At 39.8% G+C, this 18396-nt stretch overlaps 1 protein-coding gene across 1 annotated transcript in view; it reads right to left on the bottom strand.

Moving 5' to 3' along the window:
* Positions 1 to 13905: 13905 nt before the first annotated feature.
* Positions 13906 to 18396, bottom strand: part of myo15ab (myosin XVAb) — a 62546-nt gene continuing 58055 nt past the window's right edge. The window contains exons 62-65 of the mRNA XM_066655866.1: positions 18178 to 18311; positions 17451 to 17584; positions 15744 to 15884; positions 13906 to 15635 (exon numbers count right to left, since the gene is read on the bottom strand). Of these exons, the coding sequence (XP_066511963.1) occupies positions 15534 to 15635; positions 15744 to 15884; positions 17451 to 17584; positions 18178 to 18311 (511 nt within the window). The 3' untranslated portion in view covers positions 13906 to 15533. The remainder of the gene's footprint in view (positions 15636 to 15743; positions 15885 to 17450; positions 17585 to 18177; positions 18312 to 18396) is intronic.

Here is an 18396-nt window from a genome sequence, read left to right as displayed (position 1 = left end):
ATTATTTTACTGGCGCCGTGCAGTCAGCGGTCAAAAAGTTCAAGAAACCGCACACTGACGGGTGTCGCACATTGGAAGTTGTGACGTGTATTAAGAGCGATAATTTAAATATTAAATATTAAAATATTTTAGATGTTACAACATTGCCATAATCTTCATAGAATTACATTTTGAAAATGAACGAACTAAAATAAAATACATTTTAATTAAATACTCATTAATTATTTTCAAAAGCTGAGCCGCATCATAGAGATCAAAGAGCCGCGGGTTGCCGACTCCCCCATAGAAGAAACATCTTAAAGAACCATGTTTGTTTAAGAAATGTGTGCGTTTGAAGAAACTTTTAAAAGTTTAAAAAAAACAACACTCTATGTTAAGGTTCTTTACCCATTTAAACATATCAGCAATAAGTGGTCCTTTATGGAACTGACAAATGTTTCTTCTATGGCATTCCCAGTAAACAAGGAAGGTCCCTGGACGTTCAAAATAGGTCTAAAAGTAGTCTGTCCGTCAAGGACATATTTTAAACGTCAATGGACGTCCAAAATCCATCTTAATAAGTTAGTTAAGTGGTGACCAATCGATAACGTCAGTGGACGTCCAAAACGCGTTTTATACAAGTAATTTATTTCGGGACCAATTAATAACGTCAATGGACGTTCAAAATACGTCTAATAGTCGTCTTTTCAATGTCTGTGTTTGGACGTCTTTTCAACTTTCATTTTCAACCTTAAGAGAACGTTGATTAGACGGCAGTCATTACGTTATTTCAACGTTGAATCAACGGATAAATGTTTACTGGGTTGTTTTATGGACATTTTGTAGCTACTTTATTAAGAGTGTGAACACTACACACTTGAACAGGAGAATGTGGAGGTTCAGAGAGTCATATGAGGCATAAAAAGTGACGTGGAGGAGACAAGAGGACCTCAGGAATCAAGTCTGTCACTGGTAATGATCATTTGATGCTTGTAGTGAGACACCGATTTAGAAAGTAATGCGGTCAGACAAATATTTGAGTGTGACTTGAATTATAACTCTTTTGATTTTACAAATTTCACAAAGAACATCCACTGTTTTCAGTAAAAAATAGAGAACATTCACTTACCTCTACCTCTTCCTAAAACATCAAACAGAAACATGGATGAAAAGATGATAGAGAAAAAGGTTCACTGTTCACAATTTATAAACACTAGAGGCACTATAGCAACTGAAGAAACTGGAGTTACTGTGAGGGTTTAATTGGGATTAAAATGCTCCTCTGATTTTATTAATGACACAGTCCAGTTCATCCAGGTACTTCAGTAGAAACAGAGAACATTCCCTTACCACTTCAGCTTCCTAAAACATCAAACAGACACAAAGGGGACTTTGTAAATAAATAAAGGCTTACAGCACAGCTGCATTTTTATTTTCTTAAACATTCGGACAAAAAGTAGAAATAGAGCTAAGGGTTTTCTCAGGAATCTCATTCTAGTAAAATATAGATCAACAACTCTGGAATACATCTGTTTTCATTTGTATCTTAGATATTTTATCTTATTTTATTAATAATCTATTTTAATACAACCCTATGGCAGTGTAATTTCACACTGGATCTCAAGAATCAAGTCTGTCACACATGCTGAACCCTCATTATTTATTAATTATTAATGACTAACCGTGTATCTGGATGTAGGTGATTTAATTTAATGTTCTGGTAAACTCTGCTCCCTCACAGCAGTGACCTGTGATCACTCACACTGCCACTGTACAGCTTTCACATGGTCAAATGACTCCACTCTACATCCACACATTGACTCCTCTGGGCACAGTAACTACTCCTGTTCTCCCTGGACTTCTATAATCTGTGTTGGATTGTATCCAATGTGTTGTTGTGGACCAAATTTTCAGCTTTTTCAGGAATGAGAAGTTAAGACTGGAGGTGTGGTTGAGGCAGGGAAGAGGGCGAGGCCGAAGGGGAGGGTGTCGCCGAATGGCTCTGAGATGCTAGTGTGACCTCTGCTATTAAAATTTCAGATGGTGCACATTGAAGTGTATATGTAAGACCAGGTTACTTTACCTCACATAAGACTTTAACTACCTAAAACATCAAAGAGAAACAAGACACGAAGATGATATGTTAGAATGTTCACTGTACACAATATATAAACCCTATAGACAATGTATCTGTTAGACTTTCAGTTGAGATAACCTGACATTTTTTTCCCCAATTTAAATGAAGCCTGGAAGGGTAACTGAAAAAAATTATCTATAACATGCAAAGTGTTAGACATTTTAAAGTACCTTTTTTACCCTTCAGGCTTACCTCACTAGTAGGACATTTTTTTTTTAATATTTCTGATGCCTAAAATTCTACAAGTGATGCAAGAAATATATTTCAACAGTTATTGGTGTGTAAAACTGGCAGAGACAGATGTGGATTTGTCTCAGAAACATACTTCAAACTGTTTAAATTTCATTGTGCCCCTCAGGGCTTCGGTGTGATTTGAGAGCGAATAAAAGAATCCAACAGATTCAGCAGAAAGGGAAAATGAATTTACACACAGCTCTAATCTGAAATCTACGTAGTAGACGAGAAGAATTTTGATGTTGTGATGGTCATAAATATGAGGTGTAAGAAGTGAAGTGGAGCAAACGAGAGGATCTCAGAAACCAAGTCTGTTCACTGGTGCTGACCACTCAATATTTTGAAGAGTGTAATGATAATGAAGATGATGCACTGATGATGCAACAACTAAATATTGCATCATCACATAAGAACAGTGCAGTCACTCCTGATTTCTGTCGTGTCTTTTTCCCATCAGTAAACTTCACTGTCTCTAAGTTCCTGCAGTGCAGTGGGATTATGAAGCAGTGCATTGTGGGAAGGAAGGCGGGAGATGGAAGTTAAAAGCAACTGATGAAACTGGATTTTATGTGAGAGCCTGACTTGGATTAAATCTCTCCTCTGACTTCATAAACTACACAAACTACACCCAGTACTTTCAGGAGAAATAGAGAACATTCACTTACCACTTTCTCTTCCTACAACAATAAACAGAAACAAAGGGAAAAAAAAGAAATATTAGACAGAAATCTTCACTGTACACAATCTATAAACACTCCAGACAATATATTCATTGTAAACTGAGAAAATCCTGCCTCTCCTATTGACTGCAGCTCCGTCTGTTACACTCTCAGCTCAGACGACCTGGGGTCGTCAACTTTGTAAATAAATGAAGGCATAGAGCACAGCTGCGGTTTTATCGCCTAAACATTAGAGCAGAAAGTAGAAACTGAGCTGACATATTCTTTGCAATCTGATTTTAGAAAATATGGGTTAACAGCTCTGGAATCCATCTCTTTTCATTTGTATCTTAGACATTGTGTAAACACAAGTCCAGACATGGAGGGGTGATCAGGACTTATTGATTAATGATGAGAGAGACACTGTCGTCACACTGGACAAAGCAGAACAGTGTGATTTGAAAGTGGATGAGATCAGGCTTGTTCTGAGTCACTGATTTAGGGTAAAGAAAAAATGCAGTCAGACAAATAATGTGTGTGTGTGTGTGGGAGAGAACAAGAGAGAGTGAGAAAGCGAGAGAGAGAGAGAGAGAGAGAGAGAGAGAGAGAGAACAAGCATACAATTGTCTGGCTCTGGGCTGTTTTCAGTAATTCGACCTGCAGAAGACTTCACTTATGACAGGGACCGTAATGATGATGACGATGTAATAAGGAAAAATGTACTGATGATGATGTAAAGCCTCTTACAATACATCATCACATAAGAACAGTTATATCACTCCCAACACTCGCCCACAATGTCTTTTTCTCGTCAGAAAACCGATTAGTTAAAAGCTCTCATATCAACGTTTTTAAAAATGATGAATCTGGATTTTATGTGAGAGCTTGACTTGGATTAAAACTCTCCTCTGTCTTCATAAACTACACAAACTACACCCTGTACTTTCAGGAGAAATAGAGAACATTCACTTACCACTGTCACTTTCTACATGAATCACAAACAAAGATGAAAATATGAGATGTTAGAGAGAAATGTTCACTGCACACAATCGATAAACACTACTTCCTGTTCAGACCAACTCTCCTCTGACTTTATAAACTACACAAACTACACCCTGTACTTTCAGGAGAAATAGAGAACATTCACTTACCATTGTCTCTTCCTACAACAATAAACAGAAACAGAAGGGGAAAAAAAGAGAAATATTAGACAGAAATGTTCACCGTACACACTCTATAAACACTACAGACAATGTATTCATTGTAAACTGAAATATAGAGGACATTCACTTACCTCTTCGTATTCCTAAAACATCCAACAGAAACAAAGAGGTCAAAAATAACTTCACTGTACACAATATATTAGGTGTACAGCTATGTTTTAAAGCATCTTTCACCTCACACTAGATTGTAATTCAATATTCAAACAACTGTTGTCTAGTATTAAAAATGTTGACAAATGTGATGTTATTAATCAAAAAGTAACCTAAATGTTGAGTAGTTTGAATATGCTAAATGAGAAGAGAAGTGCCATCAGAAAAAAGCACTGCAAAACATGCGCATCGATTTGTCCTGTTCTTGGTTCCAACACTGTAACTGAGATTAAGAGTGAGTTTTGGTAGACGTTTTAAAGATGGTGATTTATGTTAGCGATCTTGAGCATAGCATATTTACTTTTTTTTTATTACAATTTCATTTTTAATACTAAGTTCCTGCAGTGCATTCTGGGAAGTAGGGCGGGAAATGGAAGATAAAAGCTCTCATTTCAAGCTTTGTTTCAATCATCAGCAACTGATGAAACTGGATTTTATGTGAGAGCCTGACTTGGATTAAAACCCTCCTCTGACTTCATAAACTACACAAACTACACCCAGTACTTTCAGTAGAAATAGAGAACATTCACTTACCACGTTCTCTTCCTACAACAATAAACAGAAACACAGATGAAAAGATGGTGTTCACTGTACACAATATACGAAGTGTACAAATTGATTTTAAAGAGTTTTTGACGTACCACAAAATTGTAATTCAAAATTCAAACATTCTCCTTCTCTTTTGTCATTTTATAGTAACTGTGTAGCATTAGGGCAGCACGGTGGCGCAGGTTAGTGTCACAGTCACACAGCTCCAGGGACCTGGAGGTTGTGGGTTCGATTCCCGCTCGGGGTGACTGTCTGTGAGGAGTGTGGTGTGTTCTCCCTGTGTCTGTGTAGGTTTCCTCCGGGTGACTTTCTGTGAGGAGTGTGGTGTGTTCTCCCTGTGTCTGTGTGGGTTTCCTCCAGGTGACTGTCTGTGTGGAGTGTGGTGTGTTCTCCCTGTGTCTGTGTGGGTTTCCTCCAGGTGACTGTCTGTGAGGAGTGTGGTGTGTTCTCCCTGTGTCCGTGTGGGTTTCCTCCAGGTGACTGTCTGTGTGGAGTGTGATGTGTTCTCCCTGTGTCTGCGTGGGTTTCCTCCGGGTGACTGTCTGTGAGGAGTGTGGTGTGTTCTCCCTGTCTCTGCGTGGGTTTCCTCCGGGTGACTGTCTGTGGGGAGTGTGGTGTGTTCTCTCTGTGTCTGCGTGGGTTTCCTCCGGGTGACTGTCTGTGAGGAGTGTGGTGTTTTCTCCCTGTGTCTGTGTGGGTTTCCTCCGGTGACTGTCTGTGAGGAGTGTGGTGTTTTCTCCCTGTGTCTGTGTGGGTTTCCTCCGGGTGACTGTCAGTGAGGAGTGTGGTGTGTTCTCCCTGTGTCTGCGTGGGTTTCCTCCGGGTGCTCCGGTTTCTTCCCACAGTCCAAAAACACACGTTGGTAGGTGGATTGGTGACTCAAAAGTGTCCGTAGGTGTGAGTGTTTGAGTGAATGTGTGTGTGTCTGTGTTGCCCTGTGAAGGACTGGCGCCCCCTCCAGGGTGTATTCCCGCCTTGTGCCCAGTGATTCCAGGTAGGCTCCAGACCCACCGCGACCCTGAACTGGATAAGCGCTTACAGATAATGAATGAATGAATGTGTAGCATTAAAAAAGACCATTTTCATTTTGTTCAGAAAAAAATAACCTAAAAATTAAGATAATTAAAAATGGAGAGTCACTGCATTCGTTATGAATTTCATCATGAAAAATATGATGCATAAACATGTGCATCTATTTGTTCTGTTCTTGGAGATAATATTGTATCCAAAAGCACATGTACGTTTAGTTTTAGATGATTTAAAGATGGTGTTAGTGTTCGTTAGTACAGTGTATTATTGCTGAATGTTTAGATTGTTTTTATTGAAAATATATATATAATAAATAAATTACCATATTTTTAGGTGACCAAATTTTGAATTACAATTTAAAATTTATTTCTACATTTAATATAAACACTATAGACAATGTATTATTGGTAAATTGTGAAAAATTCCTGCCTCTCTTCGTGATTGTAGCTATGTCTTTTAGATTTTGAATTCAGATGAACTGAGAAAATGTGGATTTTGGACCATTTAAAGTGAAGGGAGATTCCTGAGAGCACGTTTACATCAGTCAAAGCAGGGAAATGGTTTTATTAAAAACTAAAGCAGGAGGTTTTCACGTCTAAGGACAATGTTTTAGCAGTCATTGTGATCAGTGTGAGGAGGAGGAGGAGGAAGGGAGTGATATACTTACAAAAACCTCTGTGTAAAAGAAAAGAACAAAGCACAGTGTTAGATAAAACCCAACCAGAATATAATAAAATCATTTACAAATGCTACTTGAGTCACTTCATCTTCCTCATCAGAAATCGCCTTTATTCATCTTTGCTGGGGTTTCTCATCCTTCACCCAACGACTTTACTACAACTTCCTGAAGATAAACGGTTAAACCCTAAACCTACAACAGACTCTCAACTCTTATCAATGGGCTGGAGTCACGTGATTTTATTTTTCTTTGGCTCCATACCGGAGACTGAGCGTTTGGTCTCAGAGCGCAGCGTTAATGTAAACAACTGGGAAAGGCAGATATATTTATTTCATACACAGCTCCTCTCCCTGCCCTGGAGAGTCTCTCACAGCACTCAGAAGCACAGATGGCCACTGACTCTTTGTGTCAGGGGTATAAAAGATCTCACAGCGTAGCGTAATGAGGAGGAAAAAGACTGTTATAATCAGTTAGCACATTAGCATTTTCATCACAGGATCTAATGGAAAACTATTAGCACGTCAGTCTCTAATGCTTTTCTCTGCGCTGAATCTGATAACAATAATAAATCAATATCTAATACTGATCAATATCTGGAGGTTTGGCTTACTGTTGCCCTCAGTCTCCATTTTTATCTCTTTATCTCTTCCTACAGTTTGAGATGTGTCCTCCTAGAGAGAGAGAGAGAGAAAGAGAGAGAGAGAGAGAGAGAGAGAGAGAGAGAGAGAGAGAGAGAGAGAGAGAGAGAGAGATGGACTTTATGATGGACTCACACTTTATGATACAAGTACTTTATTGTCACTAAAAGTACCTTTAAGGGTACAAATCTACCTTTAAAAGGTAGAACAGTGGTTTTAAGAGGCAATGTCCCCCAAAATATATTCTCTTCCTCTTCTCCAGAAGAGAGGTGGATATTTGTAATCTTTCATTAAAGAAGTGTGTAAAACAATAAAGAACATATTATCCTGGGTATAAAATGGGGCGTATGAAATCAACACAACCTGTAGAATGTGGTAGAAATATGTTTCCTAACTAAATGTGGGGTGCTAATACATATTTTGCTTGTTTGCTTTAAAAAAATAAGTGAATTTCCTCCATGTTATGGACGTTTCTTTCAGAACAATCATTCGGATACTTACATTAGACCAATCAGACTAGTTTTTGTGGGAAGGACTCTACATTGTAAATTACATGTCAACGACTATCCATTTCTAATTCCCTCTGGTACACTGTCTACCACAAAACTCTATGTAGACGTGAACTGTTAAATACTGAAATCAGAGCAAACATTTGTCTCCAATTCTGGTACCTCTTTCACAGGCACAATTAAACTGTGACATGTTAAACATAAATAATAATAAAATAAAACATTATTCATCGTGCCCTGTGAAGGACTGGCGCCCCCTCCAGGGTGTATTCCCGCCTTGCGCCCAATGATACCAGGTAGGCTCTTGACCCACCGCAACCCTGAACTGGATAAGGGTTACAGATAATGAATGAATGAATGAATTATTCATCTTACATAACCACTTCATTCGGGATCAGAGCGTTGGTGTGTGCAGAACCTCACTAGAATCACTGGGCAGAAAGCCACGAACAGGGCACCAGTCACTCTCACACTCAGACCTCAAGATCCTGAAGCTTTGTCACAGTGGCACTACCTTGGTGCCAAAGATATTGAATATCCAAAAAAATGGATTCTACATCTTAAGCACACATAACTTAATAACATTACTTTTTTAAATTGAAAAAATAAACCTGACTAGTCAAAAGCAGACTCATAAACCTTATACAGAACAGAACATTCCATAACATGGAAGAAAATCACAGTTTTCCTGTTTTTAAACCGCTCAGTTCTGTGTCGCAAGGCAGGAACTCACCTGGAGGGGGCGCCAATCCATCACAGGGCACCACACACTCACACATTCCCTCACATTACTGACATTTTGTGCACAGCCAATCCTCCTACCATCGTGTGTTTTTGGACTGTATGAGAAAACTGAAGCACCCTGAGGAAACCCACACTGACACAGGAAGAACACTCCCAAGGTGGGGTTTGAACCCACAACCCCAGAACCCTGGAGCTCTGTGACAGTCACACTACATGTTGACCATATTTTTTTTAACCAAAATCAGATTTGGTCATGTCATGGCAACCAAAATAACCAAGACAGAATGTGAGTTTATCTGTCGAATTAAAAATGTATGACCAATGGTATAATACACGGACAGTAACACTGAATTTACTGTTTTCATAAAAACCAACAAATACCAAAAACCAAAAAGTCAAAAATGACTGTGAAAACGTACCTGTGCAAAATGTAGAGGCAAATTCTGCAGCTGAGCATCCTGGAAATATACACAGTTTTTATACTCTACTTTGGGCAAGGAGGCACTCCTCTTTGCCCCTCCCAAATATTACATAACCCTTCATTAGAATTCCATTTATTTTCAACACCATTGAGACTCTATTCATGGGCCCCGCTAAACCACTATCCACATGTTTAGAATGGGCTGTTTGTTATTACATTTCTAAAAAAACGGTTGTTTTCTTATGTTCATTCTCGCTCACAGTCATCTTCCACTGCCCAAACTGCATTCCACTTCTGTATCTCATTTACGTATGCTGGGATTAGTCTCAAAATAAATGTGTAAATCATATTCCAGTTACACACAAATCACATTTATGTTTCAGTATTCACATAGAAATATGTCCCAGTGTGTGTACAAATACAGTTACATTTAAGAATATGGTTTTTAATATCATCATTTTTTATATGAAGATGAAAGCATTTGTTTACATTTTCACTGCATATTTTTTGTTAAGTTGTAGCCTCAAATATAGCTAATGCAGTAAAAAAAAAGTATTGAATCTGCATTCGCCTGTTTTCCACAACATATTTTTATTCATTTCCTCTCATGGTTTTTTTTTATTTTGAGACTATGCTTTCACATTTCACCCAACCCACACACAAATGCAGATGTCCATCCACTACTCTTCTAAACAGTGCAGAACCTGACTTATTTTACATTAAAATAAACCTTTTTCTGTTCCTCCAGCGCCAACCGCTTGTCCTCGCTAACTGCTACCTCAGACACGAGTGCTAAACAGACTACACACCACAGCTCAGAGTCCAGAGACATATTTTTGAGAGCTTTCTTACTTTCCAGTTCGTTTTCGTAATCTAAAAGTCGCACCCATAATATTTCAAGTCGTATGCGTAAGTCTTTATAATCGTATATTTTTGAAGTCGTATTTGTACAAAACACACTTTTGTGTACAAATTACATATTTATGTACGAATGTAGATGAGCATGCACACATTTATTTTTGACAGTAATCTTACTCCATACAAATTCCCCTTAAAAACATCCCCTGACACACTGGGTTTTGAAATTCAAGTTGCTTTGTGAAAAAGTGCAGCTGTGAGCAAAGCTAGAAGTGGTGGAAACAGTCCTCCATTTTGGGTCAGCAGTTTCACACACGTGCTAGCTATTAAAACTACTAAAAGCTACACTACTCACATTTGATGTAGTGTGTAATTCATACAAAAAGAGCTGTACCTCCAGTTCCCAACCACAACGATAGGGCTTCCTCCATGTTGTAGACTATGTCTACACTCCTACAGCAGAACTCTATTTTATTGGATAGAGTTCATGTCTAATTAAGATCCTCCATCCTTTTGTCGTGGATCTCTACAGAGTTTTGTTGTTGGTGTTCTGACATACTTCGTTGTCCCTACGATGAAATACAGATCTCAGATGAACTGCATCACAGTTTAAGTGACTGTAAAATATACTGAACAAAAGAGGTTGGACGTGATCTATTTTCTGGATATTGAAACACTGTTAAATATTATATTTTGGGTTAATATTTAATAAAAGAAATAGTGTAAAATCCGCTGCCACAGGCAGAAATGTAGTAATGGGACATATACATGGTGATACTGGTGGAGGAGTACAACTGCTACTAAAACACAGTGATCTTTGGAGCCACATGAATGATTGAATACAGTTAAATCTGTACTGATGTATTTAGACAAACAAGGAAAAGCGAATCAGTGTACATACTGACAGTAAGCCTTGTTTACATACATCTAGCTTTCATATCTATTAGTATACTGTTCTCCTTGTGTGTGTGAATGTACACAATTTAACAGCAAGCCAAACTCCCTTCATATAAATGCATGAGAGTCAGGATGTAGCCTCCAAGCTCCTGAGTTTTTTTGAGCTGTGTAGCCATACATCAAATGAATGGGAGTGAAACTATAAGAAAAAATAAGAATAAATACAATGTACCATAAGTAATGCCAGCGGAACTGTAACATATTCACCACACCACTACATTGTTAACATTTCTAAACAATGTGAACTGTAAACAGATTGTATATTTCACACATAAATGTTTAAACTCTCTCTCATATCGTTACCATGAGTAGATGCAGAAATAATGAAGCAAAGCTAACAGAAAGTCGTATATAGTGCATTTCAACATGAATAAGCTCAAACGTTGGTAGGTGGATTGGCGACTCCAAAGTGTCCGTAGGAGTGAATGAATGTGTGAATGTGTGTCACCCTGTGAAGGACTGGCGCCCCCTTCAGGGTGTATTCCCGCCTTGCGGCCAAACATTACGGGTAGGCTCTGGACCCACCGCGACCCTGGGTTACATGATATGTTAATCAACATGAATGAAACAAACACATGTGATTTTAAAAATATCATGTACGTTATCTAGCTTCTTCTGATCTGTTTGACTGTAGACTCCTTGCAGTTCCTTCTTCCAGTGTCCGCAATCTTAGAGACCAGTAATTATTATTATTTACATTCACAGCATTTAACAGACGTCAAGCCTCACCTAGTGACCTCACATGTATTCGCTCATCGACCTTCGCACGCATAAGAACTTGAGTGACATCCCATTCTTAATCCATAGGGTTTAAAATGATGTCAGCCCACCCTTTTCAGCTTTGTGGCCCAGTGATCTTCGTCTGATCTTGGTAAAACATTCCAGGGCTTTTGAAGTAGCATCTGACTACATGTCCTCCACATGTAGCAATTGTCTTTTCGACAATGTCTTTTTGATCTGGCACGCTCTTTCAGTCTAATGAGAGCTTTTCTATTCTTTGCCTTGTCTGCTGTGGGATCTAGGTGGAGTTAATCTAGATGAGCCAACACAGTTCTCACCACGCCCAGAATAAATGGGCACAAGGAACACACCCTGAACAGGGCACCAGTCCATCGAAGGGCATTACACAGTCACTCGCACCTGTGCACACTTTTGAATAGCCAATCATCTTACCAACGTGTGTGTTTGGACGCTGACACAGGGAACACATCAAATTTCTCACAGACAGTGACCCAAGGCGGGAATTGAACCCACAATCCCAGGAGCTGTGTGATGATCACACTACGTGGGACACCACAATGCTGCACCAGTTTAACCATCTTGTACTTCAAAATGGAAGAAGGGAAATAGAACTGTGTTCTCTGGAGGGATGGAGCTTCACTCAGTACCACTGTGATGAGCTGGAGTGGTGTATGTGATCCAAAACAAATCATCCAACATTTAGAACTTGTCCTCACTGATGCTTCCAAAAGTGAATACAAGCAAATCCCACAAAAGAAAACCTTCTCAAAGGAGTAGAAACAGTTACTGTTACTGTTACTGCAATAAAGGGGAAACAAATACTTTTAATTTTAGAAGAAATGATGAACTGGTGTCCACAAACTTAGTTTATCGTATTGTCATAAACGAAATAGAACCAATTTCAGAAGGGCCTCCAAAAATGTTACAGTGGTAAATTTTAATATAATTTTTTTCATTCATTCATTTACTGTAACTCTTATCCAGTCCAGAGCCTACCCAGAATCACTGGGTGCAACATTCTGAAGGGGGCACCAGTCCTTAGCAGGGCAACACACACTCACACCTACGGACACTTTTGAGTTGCCAATCCACCTACCGACATGTGTTTTTGGACTGTGGGAGGAAACCCACGCAGACACAGGGAGAACACACCACACTCCTCACAGACAGTCACCCGGAGGAAACCCACGCAGACACAGAAAGAATACACCACACTCCTCACAGACAGTCACTTGGAGCGGGACTCAAACCCACAACCTGCAGGTCCCTGGAGCTGTGTGACTGCACCACTACCTGCTGTGCCTATGTGCCATGCATTTTTATATTCATTTTAAAATAGTAATTAATTCATTCATTGTCTTATCCAGTTCAGAGTTGTGGTGGGTCTGGGGCCTACCCGGAATCACTGGGCACAAGGCACAAACACTTCCCTTGAGGGGGCGCCAGTCCAACACAGGGCACCACACATTCACACATACACCTACTTACACTTTTCAGTAGCTAATCTACCTACCAGCATGTGTTTTTGAACCGTGGGAGGAAACTGCAGCACCCGGAGGAAACCCACACAGACACAGGGAGAACACCACACTCCTCACAGACAGTCACCCGGAGGAAACCCACATGGACACAGGGAGAACACAACAAACTCTTCACAGACACCCGCGGCAGGACCCAAACTCATACGCATACAGTGTGTTGTAATTGTGAGTGTGATGGCTTGTCAATAATATAATGAAGACTATGCGTTGTAAATGTTCATAAGTGTGACCCAGAAAAGGACAGAAAACATATATATGTAACATACACAGTGAATCCTCGCGTTATATCTTTTTGTCTACTCTTTGTGTAAAACAATCCAGGGCTTTTGAAGCAACATCTGACAGCATTTTCTCTGCATGTAGCAATTGTCTTTATGATCTGACACGCTCCTTCAGTCTATTGAGAGCTTTTCTTTTCTTTGCCTTGTCTGCAGTGGGATCTGGGTGTGGTTAAATCTAGATGAGCCGACACCGTTCACTTAACATCACTGCATGCCCTGCACTCCAGGAATGAGAGACAGCTGGGAGCTGTCATTATGAATGAATAAGTATGAATAGCAGCGGATTGACTACAGTGCAAACGTACAGTCAGTGGAGCTGAGAGAATGGTGAAGAGTGGAGAATAGTGTAGTATTCATCTCCCCTGCATTGATCTGCAGCAGATTTCATGTGCCGTTACACTCCAAACTTTACAACACACTGTACTGGATTCATTTCTTAGCACTTCATGGTGAATGTGGCTCAATAAAACAAATCATTTCAGAATGCATGTATTCAAAAAATATTCATATTTATTTAACATGTCTTCTGTAACAAACAGCATTTACATTAGACTCATACAAAAATACACAGCGGTTCACTGTGTGCTAGTGTACAGAGGGAAAAGCAACACATAGTCATTACATTCATTTTTGTGCTCTCCTGAGTGGTTCTATTTTCCCTAGCTTTACTCTTTGTGTGTGTGTGTGTGTGTGTGTGTATGTGTAAACATATTCCTAAGAATACACATGGTTGCCTTTTCAGCAAGCATGGCTTTACTTTGTATCAAATATTATGTAAAAACACAAAATAATTATTGTATAAACAGCAATTATACAAAAATATTCAATCTTACACGTCACCTTTGGTCACATCATACTCGTATAAAAACGTCATTTTCACAATCCAACTCCAGACGTTAACTATTATAATTATTTTAAATTGTACTTTACTACAAAGTGGAAGAGGAAGAGGAAGGAAGAGGTAGTGAGTGTTGAGATAAATTCACAGTGCAGCACAGTGTAAATATGTACTCTGTAGGCACCGATACCCACATGTAAATGAAGTGGTGCATAACTTTAAATACATTTTCCCACTGGTTTTGATAAAAGCAAACAAAACATTGTCCTAGTGTACAAGTGAAATATACACCAATCAACCATAACAATACACTGACTTCCTTGTTTCTGCACTCACTGTTTCTGCACTCGCAGCATTTAAAACCTGCAGCGGCACTGCTGTGTCTGATCCACTCATTCCAGTGCCACAAAGACTAACACACCACCACTATATCAGTGTCACTGCAGCCCAGAGAACTCTGTAGTGGTCCTGACCACTGAGGAAAAGGATGAAAGAGGGCTAAAAGTATGCAGAGCAACAGGTGGGCTACAGTCTGTAATTGTAGATCTACCAAGCGCTCAAGTGGACAGTGGAGCTAAGAGAATGAACAGTGAGTGGAGAAACTAGGATGTTTTTTTAATGTTATGGCTGATCAGTGTATTCCATCTCATTAAGGATCAGCCAGATGAGCCAGAAAGCTAAAATCTAATCCTTTTTTTTTTACGTCATAAATGTTCTGAAAGAACCTGCAGCTTTCTGTTCATTTGCTAGTTCCCTTTTCAGAGGAACCTTTTTCATTAAGATTGGTTGGACCTGTTTTCTTCTGTTATTCAAAGATGGAGACCAGGTCGTGTAGCGTTGTTAGAAGTCTTAACAGTATGTTGGTGACATGCTTGGGTCAACATACCACAAGGTCAAACCCCATAGCGTTTTTCCCCATCTAAACAGCCCTGTTCATAACGGCCGGTTTCATTTTAAATGAAAATGAGCCACAGCTCGGTTCACTGCGAGTGCCCAGGAGCTGTTTTCCAGTTTAGCCGTTTTTACTCTGTTTTCTTTCTTCTCCTTTCTCAGTTTTTACTCAATGCTCTTATTTGTCTGCACTTGTTGTGCTTTCTTTATCCCATGTTTTCTAAAGTAGACAGACCACAAAACTGGGTGTTCTTGTTTCCCAGTGAGTGTATGGGTAGACTCCAGATCGCATCTCCAATATCTTCAGATATTATGTGCACATGCATTGAATAAGTGATTTGTTTCACAATACATCCCCTTAAATAACTTAAGTACTGTACGTAATTGTACTAAATTGCTGTGTTGACAGGATATTAAATTTAATATAGTCTCTGACTCTCTGACTCATGTCATTAGGTAACATATATATAGTGTGTTAGAGGAGGGTGATTTCACTTGGAGGAAGAGTGAGCCTCTTTTGTCGAAGTGACAGCAGGTTTTCAATGTGCATGGCAATGACCCGACAAAGCTCCAAACCCTACAAACACACACACACACACACACACACATACACACAGACACACACAGTCATAACACTAATACTACATTAATGATATATATGAGTTAATGTGTAAGCGATTGTCACCTGTTCCAGTTGTAACTGTGTGATTCGGGGGTTAGTCATGTCTCCTAGTAAAATATCCACATAAGGAAAACTGGCTCCGGCGCTGGGCCGCTGAGTTTGTGTGGACTGGACTAGCTTCAGAGGAAACTTCACCAAGACGTCCTGTAAAGTGGAAGGTAAAGGAAGGAATAGTGTCAGATTAAATGTTTCTTTAACTTCCGAGTATCATTTTTCTGCAGGATAATGCTCTCTCTCACACAGCAAGGGTTTCCCAGGAAGGTCTCAGTCAGATTGCAACATTTCAGTCATTTATGGGACCAGCTGGGATGGCAGCTTCTGCAACTTAAGAGTGTGCAGGATCTACAGGCCCAGCTGCAACATCTATGGGCAAACCTGCATGCCTCTATTCCAAACCATATCTCATCTTGTATCCAGGCTAGACATGGCCCAAAGTGGACTACAGCCTCCTTTCAGTTGTACTGTAAGTTTTACCCAATAAAATTATGCTTTCCCTCTAATACCACTTAATATCAACATTACACATATTTACACAAAGATGATATATACAGGGTGGGCCATTTATATGAATACACTTTAAAAAATGGGAATGGTTGGTGATATTAACTTCCTGTTTCAGGCACATTAGTATATGGGAGGGGGGAAAATTTTCAAGATGGGTGGTGACCATGGCGGCCATTTTGAAGTCAGCCATTTTGGATCTAACTTTTGTTTTTTCAATGGGAAGAGGGTCATCCATCCATCCATTATCTGTAACCGCTTATCCAATTTAGGGTCGCGGGGGGTCCAGAGCCTACCTGGAATCATCGGGCGCAAGGCGGGAATACACCCTGGAGGGGACGCCAGTCCTTCAAGAGGGTCATGTGACACATCAAACTTATTGGGGATTTCACAAGAAAAACAATGTTGTGCTTGTTTCTAACGTAACTTTATTCTTTCATGAGTTATTCACAAGTTTCTGACCACTTATAAAATGTGTTCAAAGTGCTGCTCATTGTGTTGGATTGTCAATGCAACCACCTGAAACTATGGATACTGAAAGCCTGTGCTAGCATTTCTCCTGCAGTTTTGCTATCAGTGTGTGAAGAATGGGAGAGTTATTGTAAATAACTCATGAAAGAATAAAGTTACGTTAAAACCAATCACACCATTGTTTTTTTTTATTTGTGCCACAAACAGGAAGTTAATATCACCAACCATTCCCATTCTATTAAGGTGTATCCATATAAATGGCCCACCCTGTGTATTTTGGTCACTGTGTGTACATTTGGTATTCTGGTTGCTTACTCTCCAGAACAATGGACAAGTTATTTTACCCCTCTGTGGACCTAATCAGTGAAATTCCACAGTCATCTATATTGTGTCCTTAAGGTTCCCTCTAGAAAGTCCACATTCTCACATTCAGGGCAGACTTTGCCTAATGGTTAGAGACCAGACTTGGTACCAGGCGGTTGCTGGTTCGATCCCCAGGACCAGCAGGACCATCCATGGCTGAAATGCCCTTGAACAAATGTGCTGTGTGTTCACTGCCACAGATGTGTTAAAATCCGGAAGACACATTTTGTTGTATGTCGTACAATGACAAAAAAATTGCACGTTATGCACATTATAGAGGTAGAATGTGGACTGTTCGGGGGGTCCCTGAAGACTGGTTTGCAAACCATCTGTAAATGTATCTTGTAAAATGCTACGGGAATAAGAAGCACGTGCATGAGTATCTTTATCCAGAAAGTGCAGGCCGTTCTGATTGACCGCCAGGATGCAGGGAGTGGGGATTGCGCTGTTGCTACTGCTTTGGATGTAGAAGAAGGAAGATCCGAACATGGGGAATGCACACACCAAGCCTGTAAAACAAGATAAAGGCACCCAGATGGTTATGAACAGTGTGGTACATGTAACAACCTGGATGAGCTTTGTCTCCTTTACTACATTAATACACTGCAAAATGTAACAACAAATAAACAAATGAAACAAATATTTTAAAACAGTTGCATATTGTATTTATTCTCTTTTCTGACATGCTTTACCTAGGCTTTAGGTGTCACCATGATTTTGGCCGTACTTCTAAAGCTGTTTACAATCATATATTATCATCCACTCCAACACTCTCTGATATGAAGTTGAATACTGGGGGTTATTCTTATGTTATGAAGTAAAGTGGCATTTGAAGTAATTCAGGGGTATAATAGCATTAACCCTTGGCCCTACCCCTGTTTTCCAACAAGAATCACGACACAATACCCCTAGGAATGGAGAGTAGGGCTGAGTGGTAGGGGCAAGAGAAATGGAATGGGATTTACCCTAAAACTGGCTTTTTTTGGACCTGGTCTCAGTGGAGAAACTGCATTATTTAACACAATTACTTCTTTAAGTTTTTAAATACTTGTGTGTGCGTGCGTGTGTGTGTGTGTGTGTGTGTGTGTGTGGGAGAGAATACCCAGGAACTGTGCTCTGGCCTGGTGAGGATTAAGACTCTGTACTGCGTGTGTGTGTTGTGTGACCAGGTGCATCCACTGCTGAGGTCCTTGTCTGGTAAAAAACTGAGCTGGAACATATTCCACAATCTCATGACTAGAATGAGAGAGAGAGAGAGAGAGAGAGAGAGAGAGAGAGAGAGAGAGAGAGAGAGAAATTAAATTTGACTTTATCTAAGCAG

This window comes from Hoplias malabaricus, chromosome 2 (assembly GCF_029633855.1).
Source record: "Hoplias malabaricus isolate fHopMal1 chromosome 2, fHopMal1.hap1, whole genome shotgun sequence".
Taxonomy (NCBI): domain Eukaryota; kingdom Metazoa; phylum Chordata; class Actinopteri; order Characiformes; family Erythrinidae; genus Hoplias; species Hoplias malabaricus.
This window is presented reverse-complemented; position numbering and strand designations above follow the sequence as displayed.